The 21,518-nt window shown below is 41.6% G+C and overlaps 1 protein-coding gene across 3 annotated transcripts; it reads right to left on the bottom strand.

The window, feature by feature from the left end:
* Positions 1–7,393: 7,393 nt before the first annotated feature.
* On the bottom strand, positions 7,394–21,147 carry LOC124064661. 3 transcript variants are annotated; one of them, XM_046399304.1, is made up of 8 exons: positions 20,846–21,138; positions 19,385–19,511; positions 15,752–16,439; positions 15,064–15,202; positions 13,374–13,546; positions 12,638–12,787; positions 12,193–12,413; positions 7,394–9,669 (listed from the first exon to the last, which is right to left on the bottom strand). In XM_046399304.1, the coding sequence occupies exons 2-8, from the start codon at positions 19,427–19,429 to the stop codon at positions 8,491–8,493; spliced, it is 2,595 nt and encodes an 864-aa protein (XP_046255260.1). In that variant the 5' UTR covers positions 19,430–19,511; positions 20,846–21,138; the 3' UTR covers positions 7,394–8,490. The 3 variants fall into 3 exon arrangements, with proteins under 3 accessions (XP_046255260.1, XP_046255261.1, XP_046255262.1); XM_046399305.1 differs by having other exon boundaries at positions 12,211–12,413; positions 20,846–21,133; XM_046399306.1 differs by lacking the exon at positions 13,374–13,546 and having other exon boundaries at positions 20,846–21,147.
* Positions 21,148–21,518: the final 371 nt, after the last annotated feature.

The raw sequence follows: 21,518 nt of genomic DNA, 5'->3' as shown, positions 1-21,518 counted from the left end.
GAAATCTTTCTGTACCCTTCCCCAGATCTGTGCCTCGACACAATCCTGTCTCAAAGGTCTACAGACAATTCCTTTGACTTCAGAATCAGAATCAGAATCAGAATTCCTTTATTTATCCCAGAGGGGAAATTCTTTAGTCGGGAGCATCTGTAACAGGCTGCACGCGTATCGACACATGCGCACTGTGAAGGAGGCTTGGTTTGTGCTCTGACAGGCACTGTCAACTGTGAGGGCTCATATAGACAGGTGTGTGCCTTTCCAAATCATGTCCAATCAACTGAATTTACCACAGGTGGACTCAACTCAAGTTGTAGAAACCTCTGAAGGATGGTCAATGGAAGCAGGATGCACCTGAGCTCAATTTGTGTCATGAGTGTCATGGCAAAGACTGTGAATATTTATGTGAATGTTACATTTTTGTTTTTTATTTTAATAAATTTACAAAAAATTCAAGCAAACTTGTTTAACTGTGTCATTATGAGGTATTTTGTATAGAATTTTGTGGGAGAAATTTAATTTAATCCATTTTGGAATGAGACTGTAACATAACAAAATGTGAAAAAAGCAAAGCAGTGTGAATACTTTCCAGATACACTGTAAGTGCACTTGAAGTGTAAGAAAAGTCTGTTGTTGTATTTCTTATGCTAAATTAATTAAATTCATTTCAATTCAATTTTATTTATATAGCATCTTTTACAATCAAAATTGTCTCTATGTGCTTTACAGAAACTCAGAGCCCGAACCCTCAAGCAAGCAGACAGTGGCAAGGAAAAACTCCCTTTTAACAGGAAGAAACCTTGAGCAGGACCCGACTCACAAGAGATAACTATCCTGCTGAAAGTCGGCTGGGTGAAGGAGGAGAAGAAGAGGTAGACAGAACAGAGAGGATGAAAGAGAGAGAGAGAGAGAGAGAGAGAGAGAGAGAGAAAACTACGAGGAAAACTGGACATACAGTTAGTGACATAAAATCATGGATCATATGTCAACCTGATGAGAGGAGAGGAGGGGAGGGGAGAGGAAGAAGATATTACTCATATTACTTTTATCTCATGAATGTGAGTTCCAGCCTTTGGGTACAAAGACCTTTGGAATACAGTTTATTATTGCTCTTTATCATCAAAGGTGAAAAAGATATTTATAAAGCATATCATTCCGATAATAATTCTGCAATAATCCTGTTGAAGTGTAGCCGGCTCTATGACCAACCCAATGTCTACTGTTGACACCTGCCTGTCATTCTTCTGTGCACCGACTATCGGCGGGGTGGTTCTCCCTACGGGCCGAAATTCAACTGATAGGATACTGATTCTCAACATCACATAAAAAAAGAATACATTAATGTTACAGCAGTTCATTATAATTTCATTATTATAATTTCAGTCTTGTGAAATGTTAAAATCATATTGAGATGGTAGCAAAAGTGAAACTAAACAGTTACAGAAAACAGAGATTTTGTTTTACTTGTCTTTTTAGTAATGTCATTCTCATGTTGTTAACTGCTTTCCTGCCTGTACAACATCCATTGCACGTCTGCCCGTCCTGGGTGAGGGATCCCTCCTCTGTTGCTCACCCTGAGGTTTCTTCCATTTTTTCCTGTTAAAGGTTTTTCTGGGAGTTTTTCCTTAGTCGATGTGAGGGTCGAAGGGCAGAGGATGTTGCTGATGTTATGTTAAGCCCTTTGAGACAAACTGCTTGTAAAAATGGGCTATACAAATACAGTTGTCTTGTCTTGTCTTGTCTTGAAGATAAAAGCTGAAATTTATAACTTTTCACATTCAAAACAAACATACCTCTCTGCTTCACCTCAACTGCAAGAGAGACATCTCACTAATGCTACTCAGAGAACTAGATTTACGGAAGTAACCTAGATTTCTGTTTCAGTGCCTCACTATGGAATATGGAGAATCCTATATTGCCAGACAAGTTTATTTTGAAGACTGATTGCCTGCCCCTTCAAGTGGAAGTGTGAAGATGAGGTAAGTCCACCGAGTAGCCCACGCTCATAATACGATAACATGAGCTGTAAGGCCTGTAATGGCATCCTCTATCACCTGAGAAAGTCTTTACTTGTTGATGGGTTTGTCCCTGTGTGGCTTAGCCAATGACACAAGAAACTGATTCGCTTTCCTGAAGGCCTTTGTTCTCTCTACATGTGCGTGTAGAGCACAAACTAGTAACATATGCTGACGTTGCTCTTCTGCGGAACTGTAAGGAGGCAGCTGAACTGTTGCCAGGTCCACCAGGCAGCATAGATTTAACATTTTACAGAGGAAGGCAGGATGGGGCTTCAAGGTCACCCCAAGGTTACAAGAGGTGAACCACATACAAGCAAAATGCACTCATAGATATCACGTTTGTCCGTAGCTAAACCAAACAACAAAACCACCTTAAGAAAAGAAAAAAAAAGAAAAACAGCCAAATGCAAAGAGGAAGACATAAACTTGAAGTGCAACAGTCTGTGCGCACTTCATAAACTGACAGACAAGGTGATGCTGGCCTGCTGGTTTCAGATAGCAGCGTGGTAACCCCTGACAGTGGAAAATGCCCTCTTACTGTCAATCAAATTTTGCAGAAAGGACAAAATTAGACTTAATGAACATGGAATTTCCTGTGACAGGGAATTTCCTGTGCACCAGCACACCATTTCTCACTCTTCACATATAATCATAAAGAGACTTGGCAGATGATGCTCTAGCATTCTGAAGTGTCTTTGCAACTTGTGGTAGCCCAGAAAACAACAAATTAAACCTCTCAAGACAAGACAAGACAACTTTATTTGTATAGCCAATTTTTACAAGCAGTTTGTCTCAAAGGGCTTTACATCAAGGGCCTGGCCCATAATGCAAGCCTCTCTGGGTGGGGGTGAAATCAAATCCTGCAGGGGAAATATGTGCAATGGAATGTGTTGCTGTATAGGGAAAAAAAGATTTGAGTTCTCCCTAAACGCACACAAGTCCACAGCTGCACAGCTGAACAGTGTCTAAAACCGATCCACAGCTGGGTGTAGCATCCACTCTGCATAAAGGGGATTCCCTCTGGAAAGGAAGTCTACACTCAAATTTCGAATCTGACGTGCATCACTTTCACTCAGAGAGGAGGTGAGCATGACTCCATAAAATCAGTTTGGATGTCAGAGTGTACAACTGTAGGGAATGGAGCCCACCCTGATGGTTGATATAGACTACCATGGTCGTGTTGTCTGACTTTATCAGCAATGATGCCCCCTGGAGAAAAGAGAGAAAGTGCTTTAGCGTTAGAAACTCAGCTAATAGCTCCAAATAGATGTAGCATGGCTATGACAGATGTGTGCACCAAATCCCATTTACTGTTCTTCCCTCGAACACACTACCCCTCTGGAAACAGTGGTATCCCTTGTGACTGCTTTCCTGCAAGAAATCATGCTTGTATGCACACCTACTGCCAGGAAAGATAGCCACATCCAAAGTGCAAGAGCATATGAACCTGACATCATAACCCTGAATGGTCTGTGGCATTATGGGATCTAGTCTGAAAGAGGCAATGCAATGCTGGAAATTCTCATGTATAACCTGCTCTGCCTCAGCACCAGCAGCAGCAGAAAGGGAAGGATAATGAGCTCCGTTTAGCATAAGCACTAACTGTCCAGCTGTTTCTAACTTTCTAACTGTTTCAGGTGATGCTGCCGTCACTTATTTAGATCCTGGTCATTTAACTAACGCTGTGTTTTCACTGGATGAAGAATTTTAGTAATCAGATGCCTGAAACCTATTTTTCAGAAAAACACGCTGAGCTAACATTATCATTTCCTTGCAGCACCTCCTGAGCATAGGAGGATCACTGATTATAATGTGGGGAGTAAAGGGGAGTAAAACATGTTCAGTCAGGTGAAATGCGTTGTACATCGGCTGGCAATCCGATGTACTGTGACTTGATTTTAATTAAAGATTAAAGTGACATATTTTGTCATTGGAGGGAACTCACTCCAACGAAATTTGTTCTCTGCATTTAACCCACCCAAGTGACGTGCACACACACACAGCAAACCCGGGGCAGTGGGCGACCGCGTGCAGCGCCCGGGGAGCAGTGGGGGTTAGGTACCTTGCTCAAGGGTACCTCAGCCATGGACACCGGGACGGGGACTCGAACCAGCGATCCACCGGTTACGGGTCCGACACCCTAACCGCTGATCCACGACTGCCCCATTATATATCAAGATATCAAGAAGTTAGTACAAGTATTGTATTTAAGACCATTAAATTAATTAATGATCAATGATGATATCACATATTGTACTTTCCAAAGCAGAAAATATTACATACTGAAAAAGGTCTGTGTAGTACTTAATTTCTGTGTGGAAAAAAAAATAAATAAATTGGAGAGTTTAGTTAAATTGTCTGAAATTGTACTCTTCATTCATCAGATTGTTTGTGAAATAAAGGCCAATTAGATATGCTAAAATTAAACAATGACTTCATTGTCTCTCATTTGGGACATGATTTCTGTGTGAAAGTATGCTTTTCAAAATATTGTATAATATATTCACTTTCCAGGGCGGCACGGTGGTGCAGTGATTAGCACTGTTGCCTCATAGCAAGAGGGTTCCAGGTTCGAATCCCGGTCTGGGCCCTTCTATGTGGAGTTTGCATGTTCTCCCTGTGCCTGCGTGGGTTTTCTCCGGGTTCTCCGGCTTCCTCCCACAATCCCAAAAACATGCACATTAGGTTAATTGGCTACTCTACATTGCCCCTAGGTGTGAGTGTGAAAGTGTGTGGTTGTCTGTCTTTGTGTGTTGGCCCTGCGATTGACTGGCGACCAGTCCAGGGTGTACCCCGCCTCTCACCCGTAGTCAGCTGGGATAGGCTCCAGCTCCCCCGTGACCCTGACGGATAAGCGGTATAGAAAATGGATGGATATTCACTTTCCAATACATTGTATAATACCATGGCTCAAAAAAATAAAGGAAACACAATGTTACTCCAAGACAATCACACTTCTGTGAAATCAAACTGTCCACTGAGGAAGCAACACTGATTGACAATCAATGTCACATGCTGTTGTTCAAATGGAATAGACAACAGGTGGAAATTATAGGCAATTAGCAAGACACCCCCAATAAAGGAGTGGTTCTCCAGGTGGTGACCACAGACCACTCAGTTCCTATGCTTTCTGGCTGATGTTTTGGTCACTTTTGAATGCTGGCGGTGCTTTCACTCTAGTGGTAGCATGAGATGGAGTCTACAACCCACACAAGTGGATCAGGTAGTGCAGCTCATCAAGGAGAGCTGTGACAAGATTTGCTGTGTCTGTCAGCGTAGTGTCCAGAGCATGGAGGCGCTACCAGGAGACAGGCCAGAACATCAGGAGATGTGGAGGAGGCCGTAGGAGGGCAACAACCCAGCAGCAGGACTGCTACCCCACCTTTGTGCAAGGAGGAACAGGAGGAGCACTGCCAGAGTCCTGCAAAATGACCTCCAGCAGGCCACAAATGTGCATGTGTCTGCTTAAACGGTCAGAAACAGACTCCATGAGGGTGGTATGAGGGCCCGACATCCACAGGTGGGGGTTGTGCTTACAGACCAACACCGTGCAGGACGTTTGGCATTTGCCAGAAAACACCAAGATTGGAAAATTCACCACTGGCATCCTGTGCTCTTCACAGATGAAAGCAGGTTCACACTGAGCACATGTGACAGACATGACAGAGTCTGGAGACGCCGTGGAGAACGTTCTGCTGCCTGCAACATCCTCCAGCATGACTGGTTTGGCAGTAGGTCAGTAATGGTGTGGGGTGGCATTTCTTTGGGGGGCCGTACAGAGCTCCATGTGCTCGCCAGAGGTACCATTAGGTACCAAGATGAGATCCTCAGACCCCTTGTGAGACCATATGCTGGTGCAGTTGACCCTGGGTTCCTCCTAATGCAAGACAATGTTAGACCTCATGTGGCTGGAGTGCGTCAGCAGTTCCTGCAGGACGAAAGCATTGATGCTATGGACTGGCCTGCCCGTACCCCAGACCTGAATCCAATTGAGCACATCTGGGACATCATGTCTCACTCCATCCATCAACGCCACGTTGCACCACAGACTGTCCAAGAGATGGCAGATGCTTTAGTCCAGGTCTGGGAGGAGATCCCTCAGGAGACCATCTGCCACCTCATCAGCAGCATGCCCAGGCGTTGTAGGGAGGTCATACAGGCACATGGAGGCCACACACACTACTGAGCCTCATTTTGACTTGTCTTAAGGACATTACATCAAAGTTGGATCGGCCTGTAGTGTGTTTTTCCACTTTAATTTTGAGTGTGACTCCAAATCCAGACCTCCATGGGTTAATAAATTGGACTTCCATTGATAATTTTTGTGATTTTTGCTTGTTGTTGTCAGCACATTCAACTATGTAAAAAGTATTTGGGAATATTTCATTCATTCAGATCTAGGATGTGTTATTTTAGTGTTCCCTTTATTTTTTTGAGCAGTGTACATTCAATCTTCAATCCATATATGGTTTGTGTGTTTATTTGACATGTACAGAGTGCTAGAAGAAACAGAGGAAAATCACTAAAGATGGCTCTCGGGCTATATGCTGTAAATACATTTAGACATTTAGAAAGAAAAAGCAACAAGACTCACCTGCAACAACGCAGATCTGTGCACAGCCACGACCAGGTGTTATCCTTGAATGCAGGTGTAATGATAAACTAGACAAGCAGCTCAGACTTAAGTTTAGTAAGCACCTGCCCTCACAGGTAGCCCAAGACACAAATGACAACCCCTCAATCTTCATTTTTCAATTCTCCATTTTTCTATTCAACATTCCACAAACACAAAATAAGAAAAAATGAAAAAAATTATTCCAAAATCTACCAACCAGGAAAAAATATTATGTAAAACTCTTGTATAAAGCACACCTTTTTTCAGCTTTACCACAAAATTGATTTAAAATAAGTTATTAATAAAATCAACAATATGTTTATTATAAATTAACACAGAACTGTGATTTGGCCTGATAAAATATATGATGGAATATAATGACTGACTCAGTTTATATAGTGCAGCAATAATATTCAATCGCCAAAAAAAAAACAAAAAAACAAATAAATAAATTTATGAGTAAGCTAATAGCACCTGATAGCACCTGATGTAAGTCTAAAACTTTCTGACATATCAACCATATCCAAAATATTGAGTGTGGGGACATACAATCATTTATCATACAGTATGATGGCTATGTAAACAGTGAAGGTCTGACCACAACAACAGTATTTACTGAGGTGTTTCTTGCGTCACCTTATAAAGACACATCTTTCTATTTCTACAAATGTAAAATCCATCAATCCACACAAAATCTGAAATAAGCCTGTCACATGTCAGGGTGACCCCCCCCTCCACACTCCAGACCTGATTGGGGTTTTCATGTGTCTGGTGAAGCATAAATAAATTGTTATTTAAGTTACTAAACTGACACTTGGAGTACAGGCATAAACAGCTTCAGTTGAAGTCAAATAAATAAATATATTCAAACAACGCTGTTACAACATAAAACACACAGAAACAAAAAACAATACACCTGCCCAGGCATCTTGTTGCTGTTGCTACGGCAATATTAATCAGACAGTTGATGTTTCAAGTGCACATGGGTTAAAATTCAACCAGGTTGGAAGATGACCAAAGGTGAGTAAGAAAATGTAGAATTAATACTGATAATTTGCTGAGCTATGAGTAGAGAAAAAGTAAGTAATAAGTAAGCTAATTAAGTTCGGTCAGTTTATGTTTATCCTCATTCATTCACAAGTCTCTCTCTGTTTTTCTTAATCAGCTCACAGCTCTTTCAGACTCTTTCAAGCAAACAGATTGATGATCAAACATGATTTCAATTAGTCAATCACATTGCTGTAAACAGTAAATCCATTCTCCTCTCATCTACTGTCATTTCAATACAAAATCAAAAAAGCTTCCTTCACCCCATTCATGCCCAATTTATCATTTACACATAAATCGCATTGTGGCAGACTTGTGAAATGAGCAAATATCTAAGAGCAAGTATAATATTGTCTGTTACTGCCTTCAAGCTCTCTCCTTCTCTGAAATCACACATTGTGACACACACTGCCCTGTCAACTGCCAATTACAAATATGTTTCTAAACTCTGCTCATCGAACAGACCAGCACAATGCAGCTGGTTTCAAACAGACTGCTTCATCTGGTGGCTGTAATGGAGGTCAGACAAGGTATGGACAGCATCCAAAATAAGTGAGTTTGGAATATATACTCCACTGTACAACACATCTGGCATTATTCTGTGTCTTCCAATTATCTATAAAACTTATATGGAATTAGATTTATCCCACAATCATGGACAAATATCAACATCAGTATATAGTCACCTCATCGCTATCCACCGTCCATTATCATGCAATGCCTATGGTGAAGAGTAGTGAATGCGGTTTAAAATATTTTGTTAATTGTCTTCAGCATTAATTCGCAGTACAGTGAGCAGTGGAACTGTGAATATTAGCGTTTCAGAGAGATTCTAGGGCTGGTCCTGGTCTTAATTGCTGAGGTAGTAGGCTTGGTCTGGGTGAGGCCCTTGGTAGAGTCCTTGGAAGTCCAAGAAAAACAACTGATAGGTGCACTGTCCTTAGTCGAGCACACTGTGGTGCACTTGGAAAAGTCTTTTGCAGCACCTTTGGATTTGTGGATAGAGTAACTGCTGGATCGTGAAGTACACTTTGTAACGTCCTTTCTAATACCTTTGTTAGTACCCTTTGCAGTGTGCTTGACGGAATAAATGGCTAATGGGTCAGTGTGAACACGTGTAAATGAGTTAATAGCAGCTTTAGTTATGGCAGTTTTAGGAGTAGCAGCTCTGGCAGAATTCCTGGAATCAGTAGTCCTGGTAATTGGCTTTAGAGTTGTGGATGATGCAGACTGACTTCTCTGCAGCCTTTTATCTCTTATGTCTTCATGTCTGCATATGACATCATTGACAGAGCCAAGGTCATAGTTTGCTATGACGCTGGTAAAATTGACCCTTTCTTGAGTGGACTCCAAAGCAGTAATCCTCGCCAATCTTAAATTTTCAATACGGCTCCCAGTGAGTTTATCCATATGGCACGCACACTCCTCTCTAACATCTTTAGTACAGTCAGCTCCCTTCTGTGGGATCTCACCAATATGGAAGTCACTCTCCAATGGGACATCACCCTCATTGCATTGCAATGTCCTGCACTTCTTTGATGAGTTGCTGTCCAAAGTAACCCAATTCAGAGGGCCAGGGCTTGTGTCTGGTGGGAGGCCTCTTCTCCTTCTGGATAATCTCAGGACACCAGGATTCTCATTTAACTGTCTGATGACTAAACCATTAGGTGGTGATATTTGAGATGGAACCCTGCATGAACTTTTTCCTGAGTTCTTGAGACTACTGAAGGTGGGGTTGCTATAGTAGTTAGAGACTGTTTGGTGGTCAAGAGAAAGGTGCTGATTGCAAGGCAGCTCTAGGTTGCTATGCTGGGAAAGGTTTTTTTTGTCGATTTCCTGGGATCTGCTGTGCGGATGGCCTCCTGATTTACAGGTACTGCTAGGTCTTGTGCAGGGGCGTTGTTGACGACTAGCCCCTGTGCTAGGCTTTGAGGGAGGGGTTGACCTGATACAGGAGGTTCTTTGTTCAGAGAAACCAGTCACCACGGGAACCTGCAAGACATAGAGATATCATGATAGCTTGGTTCATGTGAATGATTACTTTAGCAGAAAACAATTATGAACACAATTCTGTAAATAGAAAAATGGATGACCTATTGTTCTGTACATATCCAGTGAAACAGCAGTTTGAGTATATTTAGAAGAGTGGAGAGGAATAAGTTGGGTGGGGTCTACTTATTAGCAGGGGCTCACGGTGATCTTATTCTGCATCTCAGGGCAAATCTCATTCATACATGAATCATATGAATCTCTCTCAACATTCAAGAGTGAATGATATAATAATAATATATAATAAAAAATAATTATAATAAAAATAATATAATAATATATGGCAGGGACATGGGCAAGGAATCCTCTCATTCTTCAGGTTCTGTTTCCTCCACAGAGGACTTATTTGTAGGGTTCAGGGGCTCCTCAAAATGCTCTTTCCAACACTTGACAATATCCCCAGTCCAGGTCAGCAGGTCCCCTTTTCAGATGAACACAGCCTAAGCCAAGCCCTTCTTTCAATTTCTGAGAAAATGAATCTTTGTATTTACTCTAACCTTCATCCACTTTGAAAGTTTCCTACTTCTGCATATTTTCAGCTACAGACTTCATTTAAACGTTAAATGGGTTACAAGTCTTTGAAAACACACTAACCCACATGCACACATGCATGCACACACACAGGCATGCACACACACAGGCATGCACAACTTTTGTGGCAATTTTTACTGACAAACACACATACTGAGTCCCCACAAAGTAACAGGAGCTCTCAATGGGCACTATGGTAGGGAGCAAATTTTCAAAATAAAAAGGCAGGAACAGGATGTAACAGGAGCTTGCCAGCAACAGGAGCTTGCACACAGGCAAACCTAGACTCTCAAAACAACCACTATGATCATTATTATTAAGATAAGACAAGATAGCCTTTACTGTCATTGTGCTGTCACCTATACAAGGGAATTGAACTGATCCAGAGCTGACGGTGCTTTTGGGGTAAGAAAGAAATAAGAACATGCAATTAAAAAAAATAAATTAATTAAACACAAGTATATGACATGTCAGTCATATAAATGAAAAAAATGAAGTTAATATCCTCCTTATACACAAAAGTAAGTCACAGAGTCCCTCAAGGTTCTGTGCTCGGACCGGTATTATTCACCCTATGTAAGCTCCCCATCGCTGACATTATTAGGAAACACTTTTACTGGCTTCTCTGCACTGGCTGCCTGTAAAATTCAAAATAGACTTTAAAATACTCCTCCTCATACACAAAGACCTAAATGGCCAAGCATCATCTTATCTCAAAGATCTCATAGTACCTTATTATCCAACCAGAACTCTACGCTGCGAATGGGAACCAGAGCCTTTAGTTATCAAGCACCCTTCTTGTGGAATCATGTTCTGGCTTCGGTCCGGGAGGTAGACACCCTCTCTACGTTCAAGGGTAGACTTAAAACCTTCCTTTTTGATCAAGCTTATAGGTAGGGCTGGCCTAGACTACCCCTAGTTAAGCTGCTATAGGCTTAGACTGCCCTGGATCGCCCATGATGCACTGAGCTTCTCTCTCCTCCTCCCACACATGTTCATGTCCCATCAATGACATTTGTAACAACCCCAATGTAACAACCCCAATGACAGTCGTTACAAATGAAAGGGGAACTAGCCAAGGCGATTCCAACAACCTTGCTAACTACTATGCTGGTTATTGGCCACACCCAGGAGCACTAACAAACCAAGCTACCAATGGCCCTGATTAACGACTTCACAGAGGCTCAATACCTGAGACTAGGCTAGTCTAGTCTTGATCAGCATAAACTGATGAAGCCCCTTGGCGATGAGAGGCGAAATGTTTCAAAGTAATATAACCAAGTCAAGCTGCGTTCGATTTAATCTCTTTGAGATAGCTATGATCTGGATAAGTGAGAATATCCACACACACTTTTACGGGCAATTTATATGAACTTTCAACTTTGCAACGTTTAGCTTCCAGATTTTCTGTCAATGTATTATAATGTAACTCTTAGTTTCTTTAGGCAGTGCAGATTGCAGATATGCCAAATTTACATTTAAGCTTTCATGTTTTTCAGCAGAGCAGTGCAATGCATTTTATCTTTATATTTTTTCAGACCATTTATTTCACATTTCTGCATTTCAGCAGTCCTCTGAAATTCAGTTCAGTTCTCAGCATTCACACAGCATTTAAACATTAAATGCTAGTTACTAATTCTACATTTTTCAACTTGTTGAGCTATTTATTTTGTAGTGGTCTTTGCAATATTACTGTGATTTGAAAACATCAGTCTTCCAAATGGTCAAATGGTCAGAAATAAAATGCTAGTGGACCACATAGCATCTCTTCTGATTCCTGACAGAACTGTCAGGTGAAGTTTTGATCGCACTGAAAAGGAAACATTTTGTACTGCAAACAAACTGCTGAGGGACTCTTGTCACTGAGTGTTTACTGGTGATCCCTGCAATCTTAAATTGTTGATCGAGAAGATAAAGATAACACTTTAATCAGACCTTGTTAGTTCTCCTGACCTGTAGGGAGAGCTGGCAGGGTCTCAGAAGGTGTTTCTCAGCTCCTTTTCTCCTGTCCTCCTCCACCCCCTCTCTCCTCCTCTGCTGTTCCTCCTCTCTCCTCTCCCTCTCCTTCCTCCTCTGTGCCCGGGCAGTTAGTGGACATAACGAGTTGCCTGCTGCAGAGCCTCTACTCCTTCTCAGAGACCTAGAGGCTGGCTGTACTGTAAGACAGACAGAGAGGCACAGAGACGCAAAGAGAAAAACATGAGTGAAGCATTGTGTCTGATGAATTCATCTACATTTCAATTTAAAATTATCCCAGTAATCATTGTTTTATAGCACAGAATGCTCTCAAGACTGATGTAACTGTAATTGAAAAAATAGTCCCACAAGACCCAAATGCCAGTCCTGACAGGCAGAAACAGATAGGTTAGTAGATAAGTACCTGTTGTTCTATTGCATATGTTCACGTTCTTCCCTGTAGCTGCAGTTTTACGGTTGGCGGAAAGGCAGGAAGCAGGATGTTGAGCGGCAGCCTGCTCTTTTGCTCGTCCCCTCACTAAGAAGGCCATGTTGCTGGGCAAAGCCGATGAACCTAAAGTGAAAGAGAATGTGGGTTTATTTATTTTGATGTGTCAAATTCCTAACAAGTATTTCTTTCCAAGTGCAGAACATGATGGGAAAATATGGACTTGTGTTTTAGTCAGTTACACTACACCATCTGTTACACTCGCAAATTCATCATTTGTGGCCCATGTCAGAATACACGTGCTGGTCTCAATGGGTGATATTCATTGACAGAGTAAAGCGAAAACAAACTGAATAAAGCGATACAGCAAAAGGCTGTGATATTCGCTCTCTTTCATAAAACCAGGGTTGCAGCGAAGCTTTTCTTCATTGAACTTTCAAAGGACGTCAAATAATGCTGAAGCTAATCAAAAGCTTGAAACACAGACAGAAGATCTTTGACTGCCCCGAAATATTAGAAATACAACTGTGCATTAGTTCTTCTTCAGCATTAATTGAACAATTCCCGTATACGCAGTATTATCAGTACTATGTATTACTGTACGATGACATGAAGCTTGTGTCTTGGCATCAACTCTGGAGCCGACCCTGTGACGAGCTTAGTTCAGACCACTACCTATTGTGTATGCACTGCTGCTATGCTTGCAGTTTACCTCTCAAACAAAGAAAAGACAAGAAGTCCTCAGTTTTGGGTCGATGTCTGGTCAGACAGGTGACTACGGCCAGACTGTGGGTGTGGTTACTCTGTGCTGATGTCATCAACACTGGTGGTCCTGGAGAGCTTGGGGGGGACTGGGCAAACTTCCTCTGTGCTTGCACCCTTGGTCTACACATATATGCATGCACACGCACACATGCACACATATATGTCGTCAGTTGCCAGTTTTAACAGTCCTGCAGTATGTCCTCCTTTCCTAAATGTTATAACATTGTAGTGTTCTAGTTAGGTATTGAGTCAGGTGTACAACCATTTTGCCAGTAAACTGTACTTCATTATAATGACAGGTGTCTCTGTTATCACTGAAGGGAGGCTAAATAACATATACCTCCATGTCTCTAATACCTTAAAGTTCAAGGACAATTATTAAAACAATTCCAGGATAATAAGACTGCATTAGTTTGATGTAGGTGTATCTAATAACCGGCAACTAAGTTTGTATGGAGAGTATAGCTAGAAGTGGAGGTGCAATTTGTTCTTTCAAAGAACAGTGCAAATGACCTTGTCTGATATTTTCTTGCCTTTAAACAAGCCCACTTACGAGATGGGTGGAGTGCAGATTAGATAGTATAATGTAATTTGGCTGATAATGAAAATAATTCCCTGTCACTCACTGGGTCTGGTCAGCTACAGCTGTGATTCTTAACCTTGTCTTTTCTATGATTGAGAAAATACTTGCTCGGCTTTGCTTGTCTGGCCATGTCTGATCTCTCTTGGTCATCACTGTCATTATAGTAGACGTGTATGGAAGTTTTTATAATTATCATTATTATTATTAATTAAATAGTTTTAACCGTCAGAAGACAATCCTCTAATGTCTTCGAAAAAATGTCACTATCCACGAACATGTACTTTTAGTTTGTGTTGTGTAAAGCAAAATCTACAAAAACACAGATTGATTTTCAAATATGAATAACTGTTTAAAGACATATTGTAATTTCACATAAAAATGAATGTAGATAGTTTCACTACAAAAATACATAGACGTATACATATTTACGCATTTGTAGATCAATTTCTAAATGTGGAACAGGTTTTGCAGATTTGTGAATTACCTCCTATCAGTCTGTGGGACATTAGTGATTTTCTTCCTATTTGTTAGCATAATTTTGATTCATTTGTAACATAACGATATGTATTAAAAGTGTTCATACAAGAGGTGCAGTTAGTATGTACACCCGCGGGTGGGGACATTGGCATGGCATGAACATCAATGTACTGCTACCTCGCACGCTTCCCATACATGAATTATTTTATACAGCCAGTCAAAATATTGGCATTGGCTGCTACATATCTTTTTTTTTTTTCTTGGAGCTAAAATAAGGAAAAGAATTGAAACGGTGAAATAAGAATTAATCTACTAGAAGTAACGCAGTATATTGCCTCATTTTTCCCCCAAATTTTCAAATTGGAAACACACTCATTGCTAAAAACATATTGTGGATGTGAAATACTAGCACTGGTACAAATACAGCACAATACAGGTCAGCTCTGAAGGTGAGTACTGGTGTCTTCTCGCCGCTGTGGGTGGCAGCACAGTACAGCACAGTACATCTACGTGAGTCATGCACATAGGAATTAACATGCAAAGAACATCTGCTTAAACAAACACTTCAGCAGCTGACCTCTTGCTGGCAGGGTCGTCTTTGTCAGGATGGACGCTAACAGGACGGCGCTGTTGAGGGCGTGTCTGTAAGGACCAGCTCCAGCTTGGACTAGCTGACAGGAGGGACGGACACCGGCTGATGCCATTAATCACGGAGCCTTAAGAGAACAGTTAGAACTTTAGTTATTTACATGAAACAGGTTTAGTACTTTGAGAAATGATGCGTACATGCAGTGTCACATATATCAAACAAACATGGACGAAACTAAAACAAACACGGTAAAACATATAACTAAGAATGGTCTGTATTTCGAACAAAGGTAAACGATATTGGATATATTTTAAGACAAGTGGGGCAAGAAAGATGATCAGGTGGTCACAGCTAAAACATGGAACGAATATCAAAGCTTTCTGGTTGGACACAGCAAATTACATAAACCAAAAGCTTTTTGCTACAACCCAGCATGCACCTGAAAGTTTGACATGTTGAAAATGAACATATTTGGAAAAGGAATAATCAACTTCCTTCCTCAGTTCTGATGCACTATACTCAATGTAAGCGTATGCGTAGTTTCAACACTATGACCCCTCAGGACAAGACTGTGATAACTAGACTGCAATTATCCTTAAAGGAATTTCCACAGTAGCAGCAGTACTACTGAATTACACTGTGCCTAATACAGAAGACAAGTATGGACGTTACTGACCCCTGAGGCGTGTAGGAGTGTGTGACCTCAGCATCCTAGTCGGGACAGGTGTGCTCAGCAGCGTCTGCGTGTCATCAGCCGTGCAGGTGTTTTTCACTGAGTGTTTGTGCTGAGTTCTTTGGGCGCGTTTTGCGGTTTCTATAGCATTAAGCAATGACAGCGTGTTTTGGGTTTTATGCGAGCGTAATGTCCTGGTTGATGAAGAATTCCGGAACACGCATGTATTTTCTTGCAGGTGTGTATGCTGCACGGCGCGTATCATTTTCCCTTTACACATTTTTGATGGTGTTTGCATGTTCTGCACTGCGTGAGTACATTTATTTTTTGGTGTGTGGGAGTCCTGAGGCGAGTTTGTTTTTTGCCCTTTATTTCTGTGGTCATGACGGCGTAAGTGTTTTGGAATGTGCAGACTTTGTGCACTATGTGTGTTTTTCTGTCTATGTGTGTTTTGTGGACTGTGAGTGACTTTCTGTTGTGCTGTGTGAACGCTCTGTATTCTGCATGCGCTTTTCTGTGTGTGCACATTACACAGCGTCTGTGTGTTTTTCAATGTGCATTTGTGGGGTTGAGTGTGTAAGTGCGAGTTTTTGTGTGCGGCACGGTGTGTGTCTCTGAATTCCCTGAGGGAGAGGAAAAGAACTTTGCGGACCAGACGTTCTTCACACCACGGCATCCCATCGCTGATGTCCTGCAGAGTCACAGACACAAATGCCATCAGTTTCGCTCAAACAATCAACTGGAGATTATTTCTCATGAAGATTTTATCAAACACATCAATAACACAATAACTCAAAGGAATACTAAGAGCGTATCAGATTGTCTAAGGGCTTCTGAAACTCCTTTCTAACAGCATTAATCGAATGATTTTAGTGAATTTTCAACAATTACAATCTGACATCGTGCCACTTTATTGAATGATTAGTCAGGTTTGAGGAGGTGTGAAAGTAGGCAGGTGTTCACACTGTATTTTTATCCTTCACACAACTACTTCTGACACTTTTATTATGACAAATTAAGGGCAACACCATGAATACAAACTATCAATTTGTAATAATTTGTCACAGTGCACTGCAGACACAAAAGAGACAGAGACTGAAGATTCAGCCAGGAGCGTGCTCTGACAGAAGGCTTTTCACTTCATCTTCAAGTGTAGCCATTCAGACCATTTTGACTTTTGACATGGCTGGACTACAGCCTGGTTCATTTAAATGCATAATGACATTCTGTCCTATTGAGGTTTGTTATAGAGAGGGTGAAACGGGGTTGAGCCTTATGATATGAGCAGCAGCCGTAACAGCAAGTATGTTAAAAGATATTCTCAGTTATCCACGCCAGAGTCCTGTTTAAGAAATGAAAACTGTGAGGTTGTTAAGCCTGAAATGGATTTTCTGTTCCAGCAAAAGAGCTAACTTAACCTCTAGATCAAAACTATGAGTCTTGCTCATACTTCAGCTACCATTGCCCCAGGTATATGTTATGTATGCCAGCAGCCCGTAGCCCACACACAGAGCTAAGTAATTTATGCAAATATGAGTTAATGATTAAAAGTAATCATTGTGATTGTTTTCTGGAGAACGTTAATAGATTCAGACTGAAATGGTCAGGGCGTCATCTGCTCTAAAAAGTCCCTCAGGACTCTGCAGCTTATTCAGAACCCTGCAGCTCGTGTCCTGACTGAAACTAAGAGGCGTGACCACATTTCACCTGTGTTGTCCTCTCTACATTGGCTTCCAGTAAAATTTAGAGTAGAATTTAATATCCTCCTCCTAACCTACAAAGCCGTGCATGGTCTGGCACCATCATATATCACTGATCTCATTGAACCATATCAGCCCTCTAGGGTGCTGCGTTCCTTGGATTCAGACTTACTGGTAATACCACGAATCCCCAAATTTAAATATGGAGCCAGGGCCTTCAGTTTTCAAGCTTCTCTTCTGTGGAACCACTTACCAGCTACAGTTCGGGCAGCAGACACCCTCTCTATGTTTAAGAGTAGACTTAAAACCCTCCTTTTTGACAAAGCCTATAGTTAGACCAACCCCTAGTTATGTTGCTATAGGTTTAGATTGCTGGGGGAGATCCTTAGACACCGAGCTTTCAGAGCAGAGGGACTCACTCATCATGTCCCATCACCAGTACAGCACTAACTCGTCCTCTCCCCCGGAGCTCTTGTGCTCCATCTTTCCTTAGCACTTCCGGAACATGTTGCTGGATCCAGAATCTCCTACCCCGCCCTCCTGAGGCCTGGTACCACTGCTTGATCCTGAGCCCTCTATGGCCCTGTCTACTGCACTGGTACTGCTGCTGGATCCAGAAGCCTCTCCATGACCCTGCCTGGATCCTGCTGCTCCTGCTCTGCACTGTTCTCTCTATCCTCCCTGTCTGTCTTCTCCCCCTCTCCTGTCTCTCTCCATCTCCCTGTCTCTCCTCTCCCCCCTCTCCCTCCCAGGCGGTCACAGCAGAAGGCCGTCTACACTGAGTCTGGTTCTGCTCGAGGTTTCTGCCTATTAACAGGAAGTTTTTCCTCACCACTGTCACCATATGCTTACTCAGTGTGGGGTTTTGCCCTGGGACCTGTTTCTCTGTGATTCTCTTCTTTTTTAAAATGTGTTGTTTACACACCTGCAAAGTGTCTTGAGATAACTGTGTCATGAATTGGCACTTTAAATAAAATAGAATTAAACTGAATTGTCATTCAGAAATTCAATTCAATCCATCTGAGACAAACATGCTGACACATTTACATGTCCATGTCACATCAAAAAAATCTGAGTTTATAATAATGAGCTGTTTAAAGCAATACTCTTTCTTCTGCTGGGAAAAATGTTTGCTTAATTTATTTTACATTTAAGTAGTCACATCATAGTCTACATTGGGGATTTCTTCAAAACAAAGTTATTCCTGTTTGCTATTCATTAATTTGAATTGCTAATTCTGTTCCCAATTTGTTTCTTTTGTTTTTTAAAGACATATCAAAAAGAACTGATAAGAGTGCTGGTAACGTAAAGGATCAATAAGCAATATCATAAGAGTAGCTGTACCAAAATTTAACAATACCCATCCCTAACAATATCAAGAGCCCAACTGTTCAACCAATTATAACATATCAAAGATATTTCAGTAGTGATACACACAGGTTTTATATGACGATACCAAGAGATGTCAGTGTAGGAAGGTGAGGGCTATGTGTCAACCACATGCATGCCCAGGGTGACATTATAAATGTTTTTTGCTTCTCCTGTCACGTGACTGTAACATCTTGGGTAACTGTTACATGCCAATTCTTGTATAAGCAATGCCATATACATGGTTTGGGTGTGTATCTGACCCCAGGTGATTTCTGCAGTCAAAGAGTTGAGGAAACACTGCTGTCTCGCCATTTGGAACAGATACACACCCAGCAGGTGTCAAAGATGGCTGTTCTAATTTCTGATGAAGTTAGGCCAGTGTGTACTGATTTGTTTGTGCTTGAATATTAACCATAAGATGAAAGACTTCATCCTTTTGATGACTGTTAGGAAATTATAATTTCATCCACCGTGGTTCAACATTTTAAAACATAAACTTATGTAAATAAACGGCATGTATATTTTACAGCCAGTTTATCATACAGAGAATAGAAAATTCACTTACATATTTTTTCTTGATGATATTCCGTTTGGGTCTGTCTGTACTCATCTTGGCCAGCAGATACAAAAGGGCACATGAATTATGCACGCCTCTTTGTTTTCTCTACAGATGTGAGAATTCCAACACTGTCCTGGAAGAAATGAGTCAAGAGATTTAATACAAATTACAGGAGGAGCCTTTAAGTGTCTAAAGCCAGTTTTCTCTTCAAATGTGTGTAAGTATTTAAGTGGAATTAGAGGATTCTGTAAGTAACCTAATGGGACTGAATACATGGATTTTGGGCTAACCTTAATTTATTCAATTTGTACATGCAACCCTCCTATTCAGGTTTTACAAAAGCCCACATTTAGATGAAATAAAAAAAATATTTTAGAAGTAGAACATTAGAAGTACACTGAAACTGGCACTTACTCATTCCTTATTCATCGTTTGTGCTTCTCATGAAGTTACCTACATTCTACAGAACCAACGACCGTCTGAACACAACCGGACGAGTTTCGTCATTTCTAAAGGCCTAGAGGTTGGAGAAGCGGCTTGTGATCGGAAGGTCGCTGGTTCGAATCCCCCACAGGACGGGCAGGAAAAATTTGAGTGTGGTGGAGTGATAATGTCCCCACCCCTCATTAGCCGGCTGATGTGCTCTTGAGCAAGGCACTTAACCCCCAATATGCTCCCTGGGGCTGCATGTTGCATGTGTGTGTGTTTCAATCAGTGATGTGTTAAATGCAGAGAAGTAATTTCCCAGCTTGGGATTAATAAAGTAACTTAATGAGGCTACGTAACCAGCACGCTCCGTTCCACGTCATGCACACGTTATTCTTACCATAAAACTGCTTATGAGCGAGAACGCACCGAAAGTACAATACAGTTTGTGGTCTCGCTGTCACAAGTTAATCAGGCAGTAGGTCGTGAGGCAAGTGGCCAAGCAGTGTGAACACACACACACACACACTCAGCTTGCACAGGCTGGTCCACAAAAGGTCTGGATCCACAGTGGTGAAGCATTGCTTTTTTTTTTGGTTTTTTCTACTGTCAGGAATCCCATCCTACATGTTAGTGAGCCAGTGGATCCTGCTGACGCTGATCTACTCCATTACCCCAACATACACACCTAAAACGAAACCTCAGCAAACAGCCATACATTTGAACTGACGTACGACCAAAAAAAAGCATTCAGAAAGACAATAAAAGCACACTATAAGACGTATTCAGTCGGTGGTTAACATGTTCACAGATTGCTCTGGAGCACCGGCCTACTAACAGCGCCGTCAGAGCCGCCAGCACTTGCATGGATTTCATTTAGCACACAGTGGAACGTCAAATGGGGGCTGCTCCCTACATTCCTGACTACAGCTCTGACCAGCCTGCGCATCTTTACGGATGCCTGGCATTGCAGGTGGCAAAACATTACAGGGATATTAGTCCCCGAACAAAGCAAATATGACACAATAATCGATTACTCACCGACAGCAGGATTACCGGCCTACATCGTGAGCACGCGGACAACCAAACGGAAAGGAACATGGACCCACTCATTTACAAAGACAAAAAAAAATGGAGGCGCGAGTCACGAATAAGATCCCACCGGCGTCGGCGTGCCTTCACCACACTGAGCCGCCTGACTCGGTGCGCCACTTGGAGTCGGCACCTCCACTGCTGCACCAGTGGGCAAAGACAGAAAGCTGTGGTCAAGTCGGAGTTTGTGTAGGAAGTCCGGGAAGCACTCACATCCTGTTTTGTCTGATAACTGTGGAGCCCCCTTTGGCGTTGGGTGAGACAAATGTAGCCATGTGTAAATCTGTGCTGTCGGTTTACCAGCTGTGTTACATGGATTGCCATGGAGTTTTAATCGTGCAGCTATTATTCGTCATTGATTCTGTGCAGGCCTGGTTCATCTTCAACAAGCCTAGAATATATCCAGCTGAAGCAAATGGATGTAATAAAGAGTTTATTAATAACAACTAATTATAAAATGAAAAGAACATTAATATATGCTTTTCAAATTAATTTAGCAATCTATAAATAAATAAACCATTACAAATGAATAAACATAATATAATCCACCAGTAAACGATTCAAATTCAAAAAGGATTTACAATAAGGGTGGAAAATAAGAAGGATAAAGTAGAATAGAATA

Source organism: Scatophagus argus, chromosome 9, assembly GCF_020382885.2.
Source record: "Scatophagus argus isolate fScaArg1 chromosome 9, fScaArg1.pri, whole genome shotgun sequence".
NCBI lineage: Eukaryota > Metazoa > Chordata > Actinopteri > Scatophagidae > Scatophagus > Scatophagus argus.
Note: the sequence above shows the minus strand (reverse complement) of the source record. Positions and strands in the feature narration are given on the sequence as shown.

Coding starts and splice junctions, on each gene's coding strand:
- LOC124064661 (XM_046399304.1), bottom strand. CDS start 19,429: ATGAGTACAGACAGACCCAAACGGAATATCATCAAGAAAAAATAT. Junction 13,547..15,063: donor GACGACCCTGCCAGCAAGAG/GTCAGCTGCTGA, acceptor ATATATGTGTAG/ACCAAGGGTGCAAGCACAGA. Junction 9,670..12,192: donor AGGTCAGGAGAACTAACAAG/GTCTGATTAAAG, acceptor TATGTCTTGCAG/GTTCCCGTGGTGACTGGTTT.